Source organism: Nyctereutes procyonoides, unplaced genomic scaffold (genome assembly GCF_905146905.1).
Source record: "Nyctereutes procyonoides isolate TBG_1078 unplaced genomic scaffold, NYPRO_anot_genome, whole genome shotgun sequence".
NCBI lineage: Eukaryota > Metazoa > Chordata > Mammalia > Carnivora > Canidae > Nyctereutes > Nyctereutes procyonoides.
The window spans coordinates 51,762,031-51,782,536 of record NW_026575049.1 but is presented as its reverse complement, the minus strand read 5'-3'; the positions used below and the strand labels follow the sequence as shown (position 1 = coordinate 51,782,536).

General features: G+C 39.3%; 1 protein-coding gene across 2 annotated transcripts in view; it reads left to right on the top strand.

Moving 5' to 3' along the window:
* FSHR (follicle stimulating hormone receptor) overlaps window positions 1–20,506 on the top strand; it is a 175,736-nt gene that overhangs the window by 82,099 nt on the left and 73,131 nt on the right. For both annotated transcript variants that reach the window (XM_055328935.1, XM_055328934.1), the window contains exon 2: window positions 3,522–3,593. In XM_055328935.1, the coding sequence (XP_055184910.1) occupies window positions 3,522–3,593 (72 nt within the window). The remainder of the gene's footprint in view (window positions 1–3,521; window positions 3,594–20,506) is intronic.

Below are 20,506 nucleotides of genomic sequence, written 5' to 3'. Positions count from 1 at the left end.
GTTTCAATTCACAGGTATCTAGCAGTAGATTTATTTTTGTTTCCCTTCCTAGGAATTGAGATTTCTAAATCTGAGGATTTATGTCTTTCATAAATTACAGAAAATTCCAGACATTATTTCATTAAGAATTGGCTGTCTTCCATTTTCTGCATCTTTTTTTTTGCTAGACTGCATGAGATAGCACACAGAAATAAATCTTTGCATTTCATCTTCTCTATCTCATCTCACCCAACACCTTAGCATCAAAACACAAAGCACTTGGCTACCAAGTCAGAAATTGACCTCCTCCCTAAATACTTTGCCTTCAGTTTACCCTCAGGGTTCCAACTGGTATTCAGTTGCTTAACTTTGAGCCCCTTGGGATTTTCTCATACTTCCTTGTAAGTTCAACTGTCCAATTAAAACAACATTTGTTATGACTTATAGAAGACTTCTGGGTAATTTTTAGTGGAAATATCTTCAGGTTATCTAGTTTATAACATTTCAAGAAATGGAAGTCAAGACTTTTAATCTTCAAAATAAAATTTAATTATGTTAATAAGTTTGAAACATTTAGTACAGGAATAGGTGTTTGAATATTTTAGAAATGTGGTTCCATGAAGAGAAATCTACTGAGGTGACATAGAAATGGCCAACATGCACATGAGAAAATGCTCTGGATCACTTGCCATCGGGAATACAAATCAAAAACCACAATGAGATACACCCTCACACCTGTGAGATATGGGGTAAAATTAACAAGCAGGAAACAAATATGTTGGAGAGGATGCGCGAGAATAAAGGGAAACCTACTTACACTGTTGGTGGGATGTGAACTGGTGCAGCCACTCGGAAACACTGTGTGGAGGTTCCTCAAAGAAGTAAAAATAGGGACCTGCCCCTTCGACCAGCAATTGCACTGTTAAGGGATTTACCCGATGTTCAGATGCAATGAAACGCCGGGGCACCTGCACCCCGATGTTTCTAGCAGGCCATGTCCAAATAGCCAACTGTGGAAGGAGCCTCGGTGCCATCGAAAGATGAAATGGATAAAGAAGATGGGGTGTTTGTGTTACAATGGATTTTCTCAGCCATTCAGAAACAACAAATACCACCATTTGCTTCAACGTGGATGGAATGGAGGGTATTATGCTGAGTTGAAGTAAGTCATCGAGAAGGACAAACAGTGTAGTTTCACTTATTTGGGAATATGAATAATATTGAAGGGGAATATAAGGGAAGGGAGAAGAAATGTGTGGGAGATATCAGAAAGGGACACAGACATAAAAGTACTTCTAACTCTGGGAAATGTAAACTAGGGGTTGGTGGAAGGGGAGGAGGGCGGGGGGTGGGGGAGATGGGTGACGGGCACGGAGGGGGACACCTTGGACGGGATGAGCACTTGGTGTTTTTTGTATGTTGGTAAATTGAAACCCATAAATTAATTAATAATAAAAAGAAAAAAAAAAAGAAATGTGTTCTGCTACTAGGGTGAAATTTAAAAAGCCTATGTAGTTGACTTATTACTTGCTTTTTTCTAGTTTGTTTTCATTATTCTCTGTCTTGTAATAAATAGGTACAAAAGGAACTTGTCTGTGTTAACTAAGATTAAATAAGTACCTTGACCTTGATTCTTTTCAGATAGGAGTTCTAGAAGTTGACACTCTTCCAGACACATTGCCCCCATCCTAATTGAGATCCCTTTTTATCTAAATGGTTTCCTATAGACTATTTCTTTAGTATGACCTGACGGTTTTAAGACCCAGGCTCAAAATCATCCAATTCTTCCAATTTTTTTTAAATATATATATGTACTTTGGAGTCTTGTCTCACTTTGATACTTGCATAATATTTATAGTTATTACATCAACTGTATCCCACAACCATTTTCTGGTGATTCCAAAGTTTCTGGCCTTATCTTTCCACATATATAAACTCCTCTAGAGCTTAAGATTTTCTCCCATACTTCCTCCCCATAGAGCTGGTGCACATGACAGCCAAAGGCAAACAGTTAAAATAAACAACTGTTTGCCTGAATAACTTTATCTGTAACAGGAGTTTCACTAACATCAGTAACAGGAAATTGAAGCAATGAAGGTTTGCACAACTACCCAAATCCTCAGTGTTTCACTATTGTAGAGATTCCAGAAGGATCACTTATAATTCTACCCTCAAGATTAGAATTCTTAGACTGATTAATAGCCATTTAAGAAAAAAATTTTCAGTACTTGTCATATACCAGGCAATGTTCTAGGGCATTTGGTATACAGTAGCAAAAATTCCTGCCCTCACAGAGTTTGTATTCTAGTTACAGGTTAGAGATAAATACACAAATACATTTAAAAAAATTAATATACAACATGTCAGAGTGCTGTGAAGAAAAAATCTGAGCAGGAAAGGGGGCCAGGGCCTAAGACGGGGAGACTGTCATTTTAAATAGGATGGTAAGAAAAAGTATCACTAAGCAAGTGACATTTGAGCAAACAGCAGGCTAAGGAGGAAGCCATGAGGCTTCCATGAAGATATCTGAGAGAAGAGCGCTCAAGGCAGAGAGAATTGCAAATGGTAGAAACACAGGCAAGAAGGAACCTGGCAAGTCCAAGAACAAGCGAGAGAGTACTGCAATGAGAACAGGATAAGGGGAAAGCTATCAAAATGGAGGGTAGAGGGTCCATGGAAAGGGTGAGTAGGAAGATGCCAGAGGGTCCCACACATCACTGTATATACTGTGGGGTTTTCCTGACTGAGATGAGGAGCCATTGGAAGAAATTCGGAGGCAGGATTAGACAAATATTTCAAGTAGAAGAAAACCGCAAAAACTGAAGGTGGCTGAGGTTAAGGGTAGAGGGTTGTTTTGTTTTGTTTTTGATGAAATAAATTATGGCATGTTTGTACAGTGATGGGCAGGATCCAGTAGAAAAGCAAAAATAGCCGAATAAAATGTACGCAAGAAGGGGGAAAATTGCTATAGTGGTTACTTCTACTAGAAGAGAGAAGAGGTCTGATATGGATTGGAGGGGCTGTTCTTAGCCAGGTCCAAGGTCCCAGTCATGCATGGTAATGGGAGGGAAGGCAAGGGTGTACAAGCACAGGTGCAGATGATTTAATGGCTGCAAGTCACGGGAGGGCATGAACACCGTTCTCTTGTACTGGGTTCATTTTCTCTTTGAAATAGGAAGCAAGGTCAACTAAGAATGATAATAAGAGAAGAGGTTTGGGGGGTTGGTGTAAGAGAATGGACCTCGCAGAAGGCTACAGGGGGCAACATGGAGCACTGATGAGAGGGTTCATATTCCAGCTCTGCCATTGATCAGCCAAGTGACCCTGGGCAAATCTATTAACCTCACTAAACCTGTTTCTTCTTATGCAAAATGAGGGTCACTGCTTTGTGGTGAGGATGAAGAGAGATCATGTAAAAGCAATTGCAACAACTACTAAAATGACTACACTTAGTGTATGTTGGCTATTGACTGATATTATACAGTAGGCTCCCAATTAGTGAAAGAACAGGCTGTGATATTTTATGTTCACTCTTTTTTCAGGAGGTTTGTCCTCACCAAGCTTCGAGTCATCCCAAAAGGAGCATTTTCTGGATTTGGGGACCTGGAGAAAATGTACGTACCCAACAATGTGAGTGTGTGTGAGTGCCTCAACTGGGCTGTGGGCAGCAGCCTCACATCACATCCAGCGTGGTGTTCTGTGCTTAGAAGCCAGAAAAACCTTCTGCACCCCATCCCATTTTTCTTTCCTAATAACGGGCAATCTTTCAGAGTGCAGCTGTTGAAATGAACATAAGATCAATCTAAGCAATCCTCACTTTTTCTTCTCTAAAGTGTTGCTCCGAAGTACCTGTGAGTGTAACTTTTATAAACCAAAGCTGATACTCATTCTTTTTCAGGGATATTATTATTTCTGATTAATTTTTAATTGACAGCAGGGCCTAACATTTGTGTTTGAGATTTTCTAGACTTCTCTCTTCCAAGCCATGCTGACAAGTGGTAACTGATTTATCAACATTTAAAAGCATTAGGAAAGTTCAGAGCACTGAAGGAGATTTCCTTTGAAGAGAAGACTTCTTTGCTAATGCAAACATTCACTCCTTACTGAACTAGTTTACTGTAGGGGTCTCCCCAAGTAGGCTTTTCGCAAAATGAGGCACAGTAGGAAAAAGCAGAATAAAATCTGCCATGTTTAAAGTAACCCACTCTTCCTTTGAAGGCTCTTGATCCCATCTCCCAGGCCTCAAGGGCCAGGAAAATCTTTTCTTTACCACAGTGGCAGCCAGAACTTAAACACCAATAAATATAGCAACAGATAGATGGATTACACAGAAGGGAACAATTTTTTTTTCATTGTAAGAAGAAAGCAACCCCCCAGGTCACATGCATTTCTCTTTCTTAAAGCCACTCAATTTTTTCTCTCAGTTCTTTCACCCTCGTTTAAAAATACTTGTTGAAGTCTGAGGAAGCAAGAAAGAAATCCATTAATGAAGGAAACATAAAGCAGAAAGAGTGGCAATCTGTCCCAGCAATTACATCACCTGCTTGGAAGACGATGTTCAGAATCCTACTTCGGAGAGCTAACTTTAATATAAACTTACTGTTTGACCTTGAATAAATCAGTGTATTTCACGGGGCCTTGGTTTCCCCATCTGTGGGTTAAGGAAGGAGTTTTAAAAGAAGGAGATGACTTCTGTGATCTCTAATTTCTAAGTGTAAGGATCCTCAGTTGGATGAGAGCCCAGTTTAAAACCTGTTGTCTTCCAGGTTTACCTTTTTGAGGACAGTCGATGTTCACAGGAATTGGGAGATGGGGCACTCTTTGGAGCAGGGCTCACCAAAGGAAACAAAGATCCAATAGGGTTGGAGAGCTTTCTGCTCAAGATGTATTCCTGGATGGGTTAGCCATTGCCCTGTCTGGAAGGGACATGAACAAAATGTCACTTATCAGATATGCCTTGTCCCCATGCAGCCCTATAAGTGCATGGATATTGTTCTAAAGACAGAAAGACCAGATACTACAAATAACCAACCTTAAGCAAATTCAATCCAGCAGGTGTAATTGACTCCTTATTGGGTGTTCAGCATCAAACGGGACCTTCCAGTAGTGACATAAATCGTTAAACTGAGCTGATACAACAATAATCCCAGAGACAGGGCAGCTGGCTCAAAAACACCTTAACTTCCTCAAACACAGCTTGTCCATTTCTAGCTCACATCTTTATTAATCAGCCCATACTGACACAGTGAGGTGCCTGAAATAAAATTAAAGCAATCTCTTTTTTTCCCCCCAACACTTTTTATGTCCTAAGGCTTCAAAAACATTCTGTAATAGAAGGCCAGGCACCGAACTGAACTCTAAATAGACTGTACCCTTCAGTCTCTATGCTTCCCTTCATCCATTGTCTCACCTTCTGTTCTTGGTCAGTGATGAGTTCTCATCTCCTTTCCTGACCTACCTCCTGTATTTCTGTTCTTCATCTGGTTTTTAGTCAGTTTCCTGAACTTAGTAAGTATTGGCTTCCTCTTCAATATCTCCCTCTCCATGAATCATAAAATCCCTTTCATTCATTCTGCATGTGTGGCAAAGTTTTACCTCTCCTCTTTCTTGCCACTCCCACTCTTGTGAACTGCCCCCTTGTCCTTTCCTTTCCCTCACTCCTCAGCCAGCCCTCTTGCTATTGGACCATAAATTCTCTAACAGCATGTAGTTATTCTATGAAAGATCCCAACACCATGATGGAACTGCCAGATCTCGTGACTTCTACTTTGTGTTCTTTGTACTTAACTTATACACAGCTTTTGATGTCATTGACTATTCCTACCATTCTTCCTAATAGTTATTCCCCTTTTAACTTCAGTGACACCACACCCTTCTGTCCACTCTGCTAGACTCCCACACTACTCCATAGACAGTTCTTTCCAACTTTCTTGTTCGTCAGCTGCCTCTCAAATATTCAGATATTCCAGGGCTCCATTTTGACCATTTTCCTTTTTATATTTTTCTCTTTTTATATTATTTATCAAAAGATGTCTTACTGTGAGGGCTCCTGGACCTTCAATGCACTCCCATCTCTCTTTTGAGGCCATAATTCTTGTTTTGAAATAAACTCCTAAACATCTCTACCTAATCAAACAACTAGTGCAAGTTTAATATATCCAGACTAGCTCATTGTCTTTAAGCTTAAATTTCTCATCTTTCCATATTGCCCAACATTACCACCTGCCTAGATTCCCGAAAAGGAAAGTTCAAAATATCCCTTCACTTTCTATCTGTTATACCTAAATCCTTTTCCAGTCCTATTGACTCTTCCTTAAAAACATCCCTGGAATCCAGCCCTTCTCTCACTCCTGCTGCGATCACATGCTCTTAGGTCTGAAGTCTCATCAACACCTAGATAGCCTGTTACATGAGGCTGTCACACCTACCCCAGCTCCAGTCTCCCTAACTCCCTGCTGCCAGACCCACACTGCCCAAACTCTCTTGCAGAAGAAACTGGAAGGAGTCTCACTGCCATAGGATTTAGTCTTAAGTGCCTGGCACAAAACACAAAGCCTTTTATATTTCCACCATGTGTACTGCATTCCCCACAGTCTCATCAGACAGAAAATTTGCCATTTCCCAAGCATTATCATTACCAGGCATCATACTTATTTAGAGTGTGATGACTGGTTCTTTGGACAATGCTTGGTACATAGCAGGATCAAACAATAGTTACAGGTGAATTAGTTAATTCATTATTAAATATATTTTCACACTCATCTCATGTAGACGCTGGCCCTCTGCCTAAAACTTCACTTGAAATTGGAAAAGAAATCCTGCTAGTCCTCCAGGGTCCAGATTAAATGTTGATGCCTCTGTAAAGCCTTTGCAAGACTTTCCCAGGGCTTCCAAACCATGATCTTGTGTCCATACTATCAATAGGACATTTATCAGATTGTATTTAGAATTTACAATTTTTCCAGATCCCTTGACTGTTCTTTAAAGGTGAGGTCAGAGTATAACTTTTTATTAAAGTACAACCCCAAGTCCTACTGCTTTTATCTCCTTGCTATACCTCTAATCTGTCCACTTACCTCCTTCTCCAGATACAGTAGTATTTCCCTAGATGATTGCAATGGTTATCTACTTGCGCTGCCCTATCTACCAGCAAGCTCCGCACTCACTCCTATGCATTCTCTACATGGCAACCAGTGTGACATTTTCTAAATTCCTATCTAATCATCTTACCTTCCACATATGTCCTGCTACATACACACACATGCCATGCTTTACCACTGCTCTTAACACACACCAAAAAAAAGAAAGAAAGAAAGAAGAGAAAGAAAGAAAGAGAGAGAGAGAGAGAGAGAGAGAAAGAAAGAAAGAAAGAAAGAAAGAAAGAAAGAAAGAAAGAAAGAAAGAAAAAGAAAAAGAAATGAGATCCTCTCATAGTCCATCCTTTGCTGGATTAGCCTTTTATCAGTTCACAAAATGTACTGTGTTATCTGCCTACTATGAGCCTTAGTTGGTTCATGCTGTTCCTCCTGACTAGAAAATCTTTTCCACTCTGGCTTTTAATTTAGTTGACTCCTACCCATCCTTCAGATTCCCATGCCACTGTTATTAGCCTAGAAAATCCCTTCCTGACCTCTCCAACTACGGCAAGACCCCCTACTACATACACTTTGCTATCACTAGTCTCTGCGCTGTCTTTCATTTTAGCAATATTACACTTATTTATGTGATCATTTAATTTCAAACTCCCCTATTATACTGTCCAAGGACATGTTTGCTTTTACTCAGTATTGGATCCTTGGTGCCTTGCACAATAAGTAACTGATAGATGTATGAATAAAAACGCATCAACAAATATGATTAATTGGGAAGACAAGACATTCAGAAACAAAAATACTGAATAATATGAATGATAGTGATAATGTAGGAGTTGATAAGCATAAGAACACTGGCTGAGAATCTACTATGATCTAGGCACTTACATAGTTATAGTTTAAAATGTAATACAGGACAAAAATGCACAAGATAATATGTTCAAAGTAAGTAATACAAACATCGTATTTGTTAGGACACTTTCTATTTTGAGAGACCAAAGAAAAATAAACCTCAGATACCGTAAGGAAAAGCAGAAAATTTAATGGCTCATTTAATATGATGGTCAGAGAGGAGGAATGGCTTTAGAAACAGCTCTACTCAGGTCCCATGCCCTTAGGATTTAGCCTCTCCATCTCACTCAGGTCTCCCTTAAACTATGTTAGCTTCAGCCTTTCACCCTAGCCTGGTGGCAAGACACCAGCAGCAGTTCTGCTTGCGCATCTCCTGAGTTCCTTGAAAGACTCGACTTTTTTTTTTTTTTTTTTTTGGCTCAAGCTCATAAAAGTCTTAAGATTTAGAAAGACTTGTTCAGATCACACAACCATTCCTGGACCAACCACTACAACTAAGGGAAGGCCATTGCTCAAAGTGGTTGTGGCCTGGCTAATGGGTTCCATTCTTAGAGTTGAAAATACCCACCCCAACCACATGGACTTGGGAGTGGGAGAGGGAGAACCACTAACAAACCCTGAGGCCACTGCTGGAAAAATAGTAGAGACCAGATGCTAGTGGGTGGGCAAACAACTAATGTTGAAAAAGAAAATTAGTCCTGTTCTCAACCCCAAGAGACAAGTCTCTGTGGCCTGGGTGATTGAGGATTTGTTTGATTCTTCCTTCTTCGTCCTTTCAGAATGATTTAAAGAATCCTGTTACTTTGCCCAACCCATGCCTGTGATTCCTCTTTCATCAACCCAGCACCTCTGCTTCTATAAGGAGTCCAAAGAGAAAGGAGTCTTTCTTAGAAATGAAATGATTGCTGCTCACACCATAGCTTTAGTCAGCATCGCTATCTCAAACCTCCCTACTCTTCACTGCTTTGGGAATGTCTGGGGGAAAAGCAACCATTAAACTCTCTGCAATGTGAAGTGGCTTTGCAAAAGTGCACTGTAAACTGTTTACATTGTCTTTAATTACTTCAGAGCCATATGTCAGCTTGGTATAAAGTGTGAAGATTACACTGAATGGGGTGGGGGGAGTAGGTGACAAGGTGGTGATTTATGGTAACCAGAAAAATTATGTATGGAAATGAGTGCAATTTAAAAACACATCTACGTGCTATTATAACACTGGAGGGGGAAGAAAAGCCAGTTTATAACAAAATATCTTTGAAAATAGGAGCATGATGAATATGTAAATGAGACCAATCAACATCAGCTGAGATATGGTATATGCAGATGAGACGGCAATGAGCCAAAATGTGAAATAGCTCCCAAGCCATAAATATGAACCATACAAAATTCATTTGAAATATTCATGATAACATAAGGACAAAAAATATAATCAAGTGATTTATTTACATATAAAAATGAGAACACTAGTCTAACACTTCAGCCTCCACCCCCAGATCACTGGGGAAAGAAAAGTTAACTTAACAGAGGGACTTCTAGAAGAAGAAATTTATTAAATGAGAACTGGTGCAAATATGCTAAAAACAAACAAACAAACAAACAAAAAAACAAAGTTGAGGATCCTTCAATTTCTCATTTCTTTGGGCTCACTTAAACACACATAATAGGAAACAAAATCAGGCACCCAAAACTATACTGATAGAAATCTGGGCTCCAATCTGCTTTGCCTCCCTGGGCACCTCCTTGTTAGATAAGGTATGTTGGTTCCTACCCTAGATGTCTGTGTTTCTGAGTTAATAGGCAAAGGAGACTTGAGTCCCACCTACTGGAGTAAAGCAAGGGAGGTGTAGGCTGATGATGCACTAGGCTAACAGGTTAACAACTGGAGGCCAGTGTTGGAAGAGTTAGACCCCTGAATGGGAAGAAGGATATGAACCCTGGGCATGAAAAGGATAAATGAGGTTCAGTGGTTCTCATCTCAGATTGCATTTTAGAATCCCCTGATGGGCTCTTAAAATAATCTACAGGCCTATCATTTCCAGGGAGTTTTCATTTGTCTAGGGTGGGGCCAAGAACTGATCATTTTTTTAATGCTCCCTTGATGATTTTAAGGTATATTCACTGTTGAAGGTCCTGAGGTGGAGACACATGGGTGGCTCAGCGGTTGAAGGTCTGCCTTGGCTCAGGGCATGATCCCAGAGTTCTGGGATTGAGTCCCACATCGGGCTCCCTGCAGGGAGTCTGCTTCTCCCTCTATGTCTCTGCCTTCTCTCCGTGTCTCTCATGAATAAATAAATAAATAAAATCTTTAAAAAAAGAAGGTCCTGAGGTGGATGATATTTAAGTCTTAATCCAGTTTGTAGAAGGAACATAAACCTATGTAGTGTGTCTACACATTGTGGCTGAAGAACAAACAAAAGGTGGGTGGAAGGAGATGAGGTCAAAGCAGCAGCTGGGGGTGAGACTGTAGAGTACCTTAGAGGTTATGGGGACAAGTTTGAGTGTCATAGTTGATCATGGGAATTAAATGGGTTATTGCCAACAACCAATTTAATGATTTAATTTGCATTTTTTTAAGTATCATTCACACACAGACTTTTGTCAATATTTTGTTAAGGATTTTCATCTCTATTTGTAGATAATAGTAGGTATTGATCGGTTATGGAGCAACTGAGATTCTCATACACATCTGGTGAGAACGCAAAATGGTACAATCTTTTTAGAAAAGAGTTTGACAGTTTCTTATAATATATTTCCCCAAGAGAAATGAAAACATATGTCTACCCCAAAGACTTGTTGAAGAATGTTCCTAACAGATTTATTCATATAGCTCAAAATGGAGAACCCCAGACTCATCACCAGGTCAGGAGGTAAACACATTTTGTTCTCCCCACATGGCAAACTACTACTCCAAAATACAACTTCTAATACAACAACACGGATAAATCTCAAAAGCAATATACCAAGTAAAACAGAAAGCCAGATGCAAAAGAATATACACCATATGATTCTATTTATATGAAATCCCCAAAAAAGAAAATCTACTGTGGTGCCAGAAATCAGATCAGTAGCTGCATGGGGCCAACAGTGATAGTGGAGATTGTTTGGGTAGGGGAACACGGAACTTTCTAGGCTGTTAAAGATGTTCTATATCTTGATTGTGGTGGTTGTTACAAAATATATCCACTTCTAAAAACTGGAACAGTTAACGAGTGCATATTATTATTTGTCAAACTACACTACAATAAAGTTGCTTTTTATTGTTTTAAAGATTTTAATTTATTTATTCATGAGAGACACAGAGACACAGGCAGAGGGAAAAGCAGGCTCCCTGCAAGGAGCCCAATGTGGGACCTGATCCGGGAACTCCAGGATCACACCCTGAGCCAAAGTCAGATGCTCAACCACTGAGCCACCCAGGCGTCCCTAAAGTTGCTTTTAAAGAAACAATTATTTAGTACCTATTTGGGTCTAGTTTTAGATATTACATCTCCATTCATCTGCACTTTATAAGCAGGAATACTAATATTCAGCAAGGTTAAGCAACTAAACAGCATCAGAGGGTCCTTTCATGGTAAAGTTAGCATTTGAACCCAAGGTAGTCTGGTCCTTTCTGCTACCCAAGGCTTCTTTTTTGTTGGTATCTACCATTTTCCAGAATCATTCTACTAAAATATAAGAGTGACCAAGGGAAAAATTATGGCTGTGAAAGCTTTCTTTGATGCCATTTATAAATAGAAGAGAGAATTTCTATACCTAAGTGCTTGGAACTTCCATAAACCAGAACACAGAGTCATTTTCTAATGGGACAATCATAGAAGGGAATAAGTCTCTTCCTGCAGCATTTTTTTGCCTTCAATTTCCAGTGTGCCAACCCATTTCTGGGTAAAGCTCTTGATGAGACTGGCTTAGGTCCAAGAGTTTACAAACTGAGCTCCCTGTTAAATTGCAAATTAACTTAGTCAGCAGTTGGGAACTGTAAGATTAGGCCAATTAAGTTGTCATAATTGACCCAGGTCACACATGAGTTAGTGTCTAGAAGGTTAAAGTCCTTGTCTCATTTCCTGTTCTCCATAAATATTCTAAAAATAAGTATTTTTGTTGTATTTATTGCTTCAACCAAGAATACAAGAAGCTGGGTTTTTGTCACATTTTGGGTTGATGTGGTTTTAGTAATCCTATTAAGTCCCCTTATTTCAACTGTTTCTAGGTGGGTCCTTAAAATAAACTCTACAATATCTAATGGCTGTCCAGCTCAGAAAGAGAATAATTTATTATCTTCATATTTATATGCTTAGGTTTTTGCCTATTTTGGTTTTGATTTGATTTCTTTATATGTTGGGGGGAGAGGAAGTGTAAAAGGGGAAACAGAGTTACTGAGATGTACTGATTTTATGGATTCCCCCAACACAGTATTCATTTTTAACTCTCCACATCTCAGTCCCTTATGCTTTATTCATGAAGATAGTGTAGTTTCTATGCTGGAAGGAAATACTGGAAAAATATAGATGAAAATATAGGAGGGAATACTGGAAAAAAATTTGTCTTAGTCTGCTTGAGCTGATATAATAAAATACAACTAGATGGCTTAAATAAGATTTGTATCTCACAGTTATGGAGGATAGAAGTCCAAGATCAGAGTACCAATATGGGCAGTTTGGGTGAGAATCCAGTTTTTGGCTTATAGATAACTGCCTTCTCACTTTATCCCCACATGGCCACAAGAGAGCGCTGGTCTCTTCATCCCATTCTATGGGCACTAACACCATCCTAAGATCTCCCACGACTTCATGCAATTACTTCCCCAAATTCCCACTTCCAAATACCACCACACTGGGGATTAGGGCTTCAACATATAAATTTGGGTTGGAGATAGAGAAAATATTTAGTCTGCAGGATTGTGAATTACCATATAGTAATAAAGATGTGTATTATAGACACTCGCTTGCTTGGGAAAGCATGGATATGCTGTCATTTATATATTCCATCTCTGATCCTCCACCCACTGGACACTTCAAGGCATTCATGGTCCTGGTGACCTCCACTTGGCATCTCTCATTCAGCAGCTAAGACTCCCATTCCAGGTAGCAAGACTTGACAGAGGTTACTAAAACAAGGCTTTTCCGGCTTGCTGTCAAATGCAATTTTCTTCTATTTTCTAATCAAGAGCCAAGCAGTATCATCTTCTCTATCTTTTAAGACTTCTTCTTTAGCCATATTTGCCCTTCTGACCTTTCTTGACAAGGCAAGTTGTGGGAGGGACTTTCAAATGTGTTATGTTTGTCGGTGCTCACAGATACACCAGAAAATGAAGGGGGCTTTTTTTTTTTCCCTCTCTGCCAGTAACTCAATGTTTGTGTCTACTAGAGAAGATACAATTAAGACAGCATAATACTCAAGTTAAAAATAGCCTCCTGGCTCTGCCCTGGAGATTCCTGCTAGGTTTTTTTTTTTTTAATAGAATGGTATTAAAATAAAAAGATGCAATCTAAATGCAAGCTCCAATCAATGCACAAACTACTTATTTTTATTTCCTCATTTAGCCCATGCCCATCACAACCACATCCATCTGGACTGTTTATGACTTAATAAGATGCTTTAAACAGTAAAAGACTCAAATAGAATATGGACCCACTTGTCTGCCCATCCCCTGACAAATAAACTACCTGAATCTTATACTTCATAAATCTCTCCTGTGGTGCTTGGCTCCACCCTGGCCAGCCTACATGGAAATCAAATGATCAGAGATGTGTTTTTATAGCTCAGACCATTCCAGAAGTTAAACAGGCCGAGAGGAAAAGCATAAGAGGGATAAATGCCAAAGGGGCCTAAATGAATAAAGTAGAAGTTAACCACCCCAGTGGGCCTGAGAGTCTGGGCATGAAGATAGCAGTTGTTGATGCCAAGTGTTTTATAAACATGCAATTTGCACTTGGATGTGAGCGTGCTTTGAAAAGTTAAAAGTGCATACAAATGCAAGGTATGAATAATAAAGAGAGACCATTTGCTCTGCTTCCCATCCATGGTACTCAGCTCAACTACACAATGACTACTGATTTTGCCTTTCTCTCTTCTCCTATTCTTTCAAAGCACCAAGCACAGGGCTGGGCACAATAGAAGGATAACAGCAGGTGAAGTTTGTGAATTTGCCACCTCTACTCCTTGGATTCTTTCCCAGTCTTTCAGAACATTTTCCCCAAATAGGGTCTCAGTATTTTAATCCTTTTTATTATTCTTTCCCAGTAAAAATAAGGGTATCCAAAGAAAGTACTACCACTAAAATTCAAGGAGTTAATAAATTGGATCTTCCAAGACAATTTGCCTATTTAAAAAGACATGAAGTAGCTAATACCTATTTCAGAGGATTAAACTGCTAATGGTGCAATTTTAGTCAATGTGGCACATGTGCTTTAGGAGATTTACTTTAATTCACGAAAAAATCATATCCAGATTGGCTTACTTGTTTAGACTGCAAGGCCCATGTGTACATGAACTGAAATTTGAAGGAAGGATAAGCTTCCTGTAATTAGACTGACATTAATGCTTTCAAGACTCCATCTGCTGAGGATGGGCTCCCTCACTCACTCACTGACCAGAAGGAGAACTCAAGCTGTTTTTTTTTTCCTTTAGTGAATGTTAAAAATTGAGGTGCCCGTCTTTATGTATGTTTCAAGTGTACCCTTTTATTATACCTTTCTCTATATTGTCTTCCCTGCTTCTCATACATATGTGTAACTTCTCAGTCCAACCAAGCAAGACTCTGAAGATAGGACTTCTCATTTGATAAAGGAGACATTTGCTTTTGGGGGCAACAGGATGGTGGCTTACTGTAGCACCAAGTTCCATAAGAAAAAAATCCTGAGTAGAGAATAAGTTCCATACTAACTTCAAGGAAATGAAGCCAAATCAGAGATCAGCGATTGGGCCTTTTTAAAGGGAAGAGATTTATAGACTTTAGTCAAGTACTCAAGACAAGTGCAGGCTGATGGATGACACTAGCTAATCTATCAAGTGATTTATCAGGGTTCACAGAGTAAATGATTGTGAATTCCATCACTCCCTGAACACCTGTGAGGATGAGGCTTGTAGAGTTAATGAGCTTCCTCAAGCCGGCGACACCTTCTGACTAGTATATGTGCTGTTGTGTTTATTCTATTTGAGGGAAACTCAGACCAAGCAAACCTAGAGAAGTATAATCCATCCATCAGTCAATAATTCCTCAAATTCTTCTTGAGCCACAATACACATGTTAATTAGATGAGAGAGTGATTTGATGAAGCTTATGGGCCAGTCACTATTAGATGTTCTGAGAATCAAGACAAAGATATACAGTACCTGCTTTCAAGGAGTTCCCACAGTGATCATCAACAACAATCACTGTCACTTGTTCAATTATTATTTTGTCATAAACTGAGATAGGCCATTTTACATGCATTCACTTATTTAATAATCATCATCCCAGTTTTACAGTGAGGAGATTGAAGCCAAGAAGGGTATGTAATTTGCCCAACATCACATATAAGTGATAGAGCTGGGATTTGAGCCCAGGCATTCTGACTCCAATGCTTACCCAGTAATTTATTATTCTATAGTATCTATGAGTACAAGAAGGGTACTCCAGATCACATATGATACAGGAGAATGATACTCTTTCTCTCTAATGGAAAAGAGTAGACCTACACAAATTCACAGAGCTCTCCTTTATTCTAATTGTCGCAGTAGTAGTTTGAATATTTTTACATTTGTTACCTATTTTATAATTTCAAAATGCCTCATATACATATATCTCACTTAATCTCCCATGCCACTCTTCAGTGGCAATGGAGGCAAGTATTTGTGTGCATCCCACAGGGGAGAAAATGAAGTTCAGAGAAGTCTGGCGATTGGTCTAAGTTCAACAGCTAGCAGGTCATGCAGGTGAGATTTTCCCATGCCACATTCTGTGCACTTTTTCCATATAATGTTTTCCTGGTTGTAATGCTGCCTCTCCTTTATTAAAGAGAAATTACGTCTTAAGAGTCTTATGGTCCCTTCAGTCCAGGATATTAAACGAGTCCAGCTCAGAAGAAAAAAGTAACCCTTGTATTTCTGTCAAGTACATAACTTCATATGCAGGTGTTTCTGCTCAGTGTTCTCCTACTTCCCACTCAGTACTGAGCACTTGGCAATAAAGAAAAATGCCCTAGAAGTGGACAGATATCTGATCCAAATAGTGAAAATCCAAGTGCAAACTTGTCTTTTCAAGCCAAAGAATCAATGTTCCAATCAGGTATGTTATTAAAAATTGTCCAAAGTTATATCATTTAAACATTAGTTTTAAAGGAAAAAAAAATAAGTCAGCTCCATTTATAGACTCATTTTCTTCCTATTTTTGCCTACTTTTCTCTGCTCTCCTTGGAATCAACATCCTAGTAACAAGTAGACTCAACAAGAACTTCTTAGCTAAGATATAGGATTTCATCTCTGCAAGAGAGGATGTTTCTTTTAATTAAATGCAATGAGCATTTTATGAGTCCCTGCTAAGTATCTCCTACACCATAGCATCTGAGATTTTAATGTGCATGAATTACTTGAAGATCAAATATGGAGAGTCTGACTAAGGCAGTCTGGGTAGAACCTGAGATTCTATAGTGCTAACCAGCTCCTGGATAAGGCCAACACTGCTGATCCATGTTCCATATGGAATAAAAAGATCTAAAAAATACTAGTCCTGTGTAAGGCACTGTATGATGGAGGATCTGAGAGAAATGGATCCTGCACAGTACCTGCTCTAGAGTAGTTATCAATAAAGCACAAATGGCACAATTAGAGAAAAGTATGGAACAAGATACAAAAAACACATGCTCCATTGCTATAATCAAATAATAGATAATGGGACAAAGTTATCTTACTCTGTCACTGTCATCAAATTTAACAGCTAAAATAATACTCATTTTTTAGTATAACTAGTCACTCATCGAAGTATTGTCTCAGTTTCTGAAAGTCCCTTTGTTGGTGCTCTATAAACACAGCTAGACACTGAAAAACACAACTCTCACAAAACTATTTCATGAGCAAACCCATTATATGATTCACATGGGAAAACTTGCATCTCAGGCAAAAAAGTAGGGGGCTAAATATGAATACTTATGTCCTGGCGATATTAAATGGGCAAAGATCAAAGAGAAAGTGCAGGTCAAGATAGCGCCTAAGGCTTCATACAGAAGAAACACAGCTAGAGTTCTGAGTAAGGTTCAGGGAAGTGAGATGGAAGAAAGCAGTGAGAACATTGGAAAGAAACAAAGAAGGCTTCTTTCCTCCTTTCCCTCTCCAGCCAAGACCGAGAAATATTTGTGGCACAACCAGTGGGGCTCATAGGAAACCTAGAGTAGAATGAAAGCTATGCTGGTCTGTGTTAGTTCCAAGGGAGGAATTCTGCAGAGCTAATCACTGGACTGAGATTGCCATTTAATGCCCTTCCTCTACAAGCCATTCATCAAGTTTATAGCAGCAACAAGAGTTCATTACCATGTTCCTGTTTTGCACATTCTTGAACAAGGTTATGCCTCTAATTTTAAGTGTGGTGTATAAAAGAAATGAGGGAAGGTGGGAGGGTGAGAGACTTCCTGGAGGGAACAGTAATAAACAGAATAGGTGCTCCTCACCAACTGGAAATGAGAATCTCCCCCCACCTGCTTATGACTTTGTATAATCAGAAAGAACAACACATCACAAACTCTCAGCTTCATTCCTATTAGAAGTTCCTAAACTCGTTTTATCAAACTATCTATCCATTCTTCTTTCAGTCAGTCTTCCATATTAGGACCTGAAAGAAAAATCAGACTTCATTCTAACCCTCAATAACTTTGTGGTGTGGGCACCTGGATGGCTAAAAGGTTAAGTGTATGCCTTCAGCTCAGTTCATGTTGTCAGGGTCCTGGGATCAAGCCCCTCATGGCACTCCCTGCTCAGCTGAGAGTCTGCTTTCTCCCTCTTCCTCTGCCCTCCCAGTTGCTCATGCTCTCTTGCTTTCTCAAATAAATAGGTAAGATCTTTTTTAAAAAGTACTTTTAAGGAGTTTGTAATGTAATTATAGAAATAAGAGGAATTCATATGAAACAGGACATAAACCAGAAGTAGCCTCTAAATGTTGCTGTCCAGACCTTGGGTGCTGAAAGCAGTTCAAATTGATGGGAGTTAGACCAGTGTAGAACAGAAAAACCAGGGAACCTTTTATGGAGACAGTAGGATTTCCATAATCAAAGGGGAGAGGGGGAAATGTTCTGAGTGGCAGATATGAATGAATTAGATTCAAAGTCATACTGGGGATCTGACGTCTCTCTAAAGAGGTCTGCAGGCTTCCGCAGGCTTCCACAGTCTTTGTCCTTTGATCACATTATGTACAATGGGCTCCCACTGAGCTCTGAAAGTTCCAAATGGAGAAGAAAAGAAGCTCCATGCACTTCACCTGAATTCACTAGAATATTAACTTCTTTTATGTCCCATCCATGATCCTATACATAAGATGCTAGGTGCTTGTCCATCAATGTCCTGATAGTGTAATGGTCTGTGTACAATAGACAGACACAAATTACATTTAAAACTGCTTAGTGTCACTGATTTGGAGGAGCCACTGTTGTTTTTTTTTTTTTTTAAAGGAGCCACTGTTAAAGAGGTCAGCTCTCCACAGAGTAGATGTCCCTTAGGCTGGGTTTATGTAGAATCAAAGGAAATGGGAGATTTATACATACTGTCTTTTCTCACCCCAATTACAGTGTCAGATTAGGGCACATATAAAATCACTTCAGGGACTTCACTGTCCAATTTCTCCAATTTTGTAGATTACATTCATGGTGTAAATAATAAATATGTACTACTACTACTACAACCCAGTCAGAAGCGCAGATAGAAATGACAAACCACAAGTGGGATAATCTGGTACAACCACATGTCCTAGCTCCAAGTAATTCTCCCTCCAGAGAACAAAGTAAAAGTTCTTTAGTGCTCTCCTGAACTTGTGCAGGAATGAAGTCAGAAAGGAGAATATTCTATTCTGCTCCTACCCAAAGAACAATTGTGTTTTCCCGATTCCTCTGAGAAAAATCAAGCAAATGCTTACTTTCTCGAGTCTAGTTTTCTCTATTATAGGGAGATGAGAAAGTTTGGGATGGCTTTTTAAATGCTCTAAGATCTGATCTATTCTGCCTTTTTTTTCATAAAATGTTGTCCATGTCAGGATAAGAAATAGACTATAGCTGGTCAATGAGCCCATGGGTGACACAACACAATAGCCAGTCTCTGCTTCTTGGTAATCTTATACTTAATGCAAACGGCAGGATTTCTCTAAACTAAATATGCCCCTTCCTCAGTCCTTCCTTATTATCTCTGTGTTTTTCATCCTAACCTGTTTCAGCTTCCCTCCCAGAGTCCAGGGATAACCAAACTTACAGATCCATTTGGTTCTTTCCAGCTTAATATGCCACATTTAAAGCCATTAAAGGGGGTCCCTGGGTGACGCAGCAGTTTGGCGTCTGCCTTTGGCTCAGGGCGCGATCCTGGAGACCCGGGATCGAATCCCACGTCGGGCTCCCGGTGCATGGAGCCTGCTTCTCCCTCTGCCTATGTCTCTGCCTCTCTCTCTCTCTCTCTCTCTCACTGTGTGCCTATCATAAATTTAAAAAAAAGCCATTAAAAAAAGAAAGTTGTCATTCCAATGTTGACTACTATATTATTAAAAGCAAAACTAGGTCTTCTGAAAGGCTTCAAAAGATATAGTAACAAACACATTGGTGGGTTTTGTGGCCATGTTGATGGCAATGAATTTTTCAGGTCTTTATAAAAAGCATTGATAAATTTTAACTCCCTCTTTGTCAAATTGCCCCTGCCCTTTTTGAGACTTACCACACTGCTCTGATAACCCTATTTTAGGATTATCTAAACTACTTGAACACTTTACTTGTTCTATCGTTCCTTCTTTGGTACTCAAAATCTCCTCGTGTCCCTATTGATATCTAATCTGGCCTGATTCTCACTCTTAATAGATGATCATCTTTAATTCAAAAGTTAAATGTCCTAGAATCAGGCCACTGAGCAAAGCTTGGGAAGGAAACGTTTCAAAAGCACCAGCTCTAGAGTCCATAATATAAAATGCTTGCCTTGCCAACATGCTGGAAATATTTCCAAAATCAATTGCTATGACATGGTGGCAAAGTGATTAATGTACTTTAAGCCACTATCATTGCACCATTTCTCCAGCATGTTTTCTTCCTCTTCACTTCTTAAATGTCTCATGATTAGACCCTCCTTTTAGATTGAGGAAGTCTACCCCTTCCCTTCAAGCAAGGATGTCAAAGGTTAATCTCAAGGAAAAATACATTCCTCAGTCTAGGACTCCTCAGACTAGATTCCCTTTCAATTCTAGATTATTTTATTGCAATCGTTTCTACCATCTTGGGTATTCCTTTGAATAATTGAAAAATTTAAAAAATAAAACAAAATCCTCTAGGGCCATTAATCCAAGATAATATGAGGACTAAAATAGTTTTTCATGAAGCTTGGAAATCTTTTAAAAGACATGCACATTCTAGAAAGAAGACAGATCTCTTCTG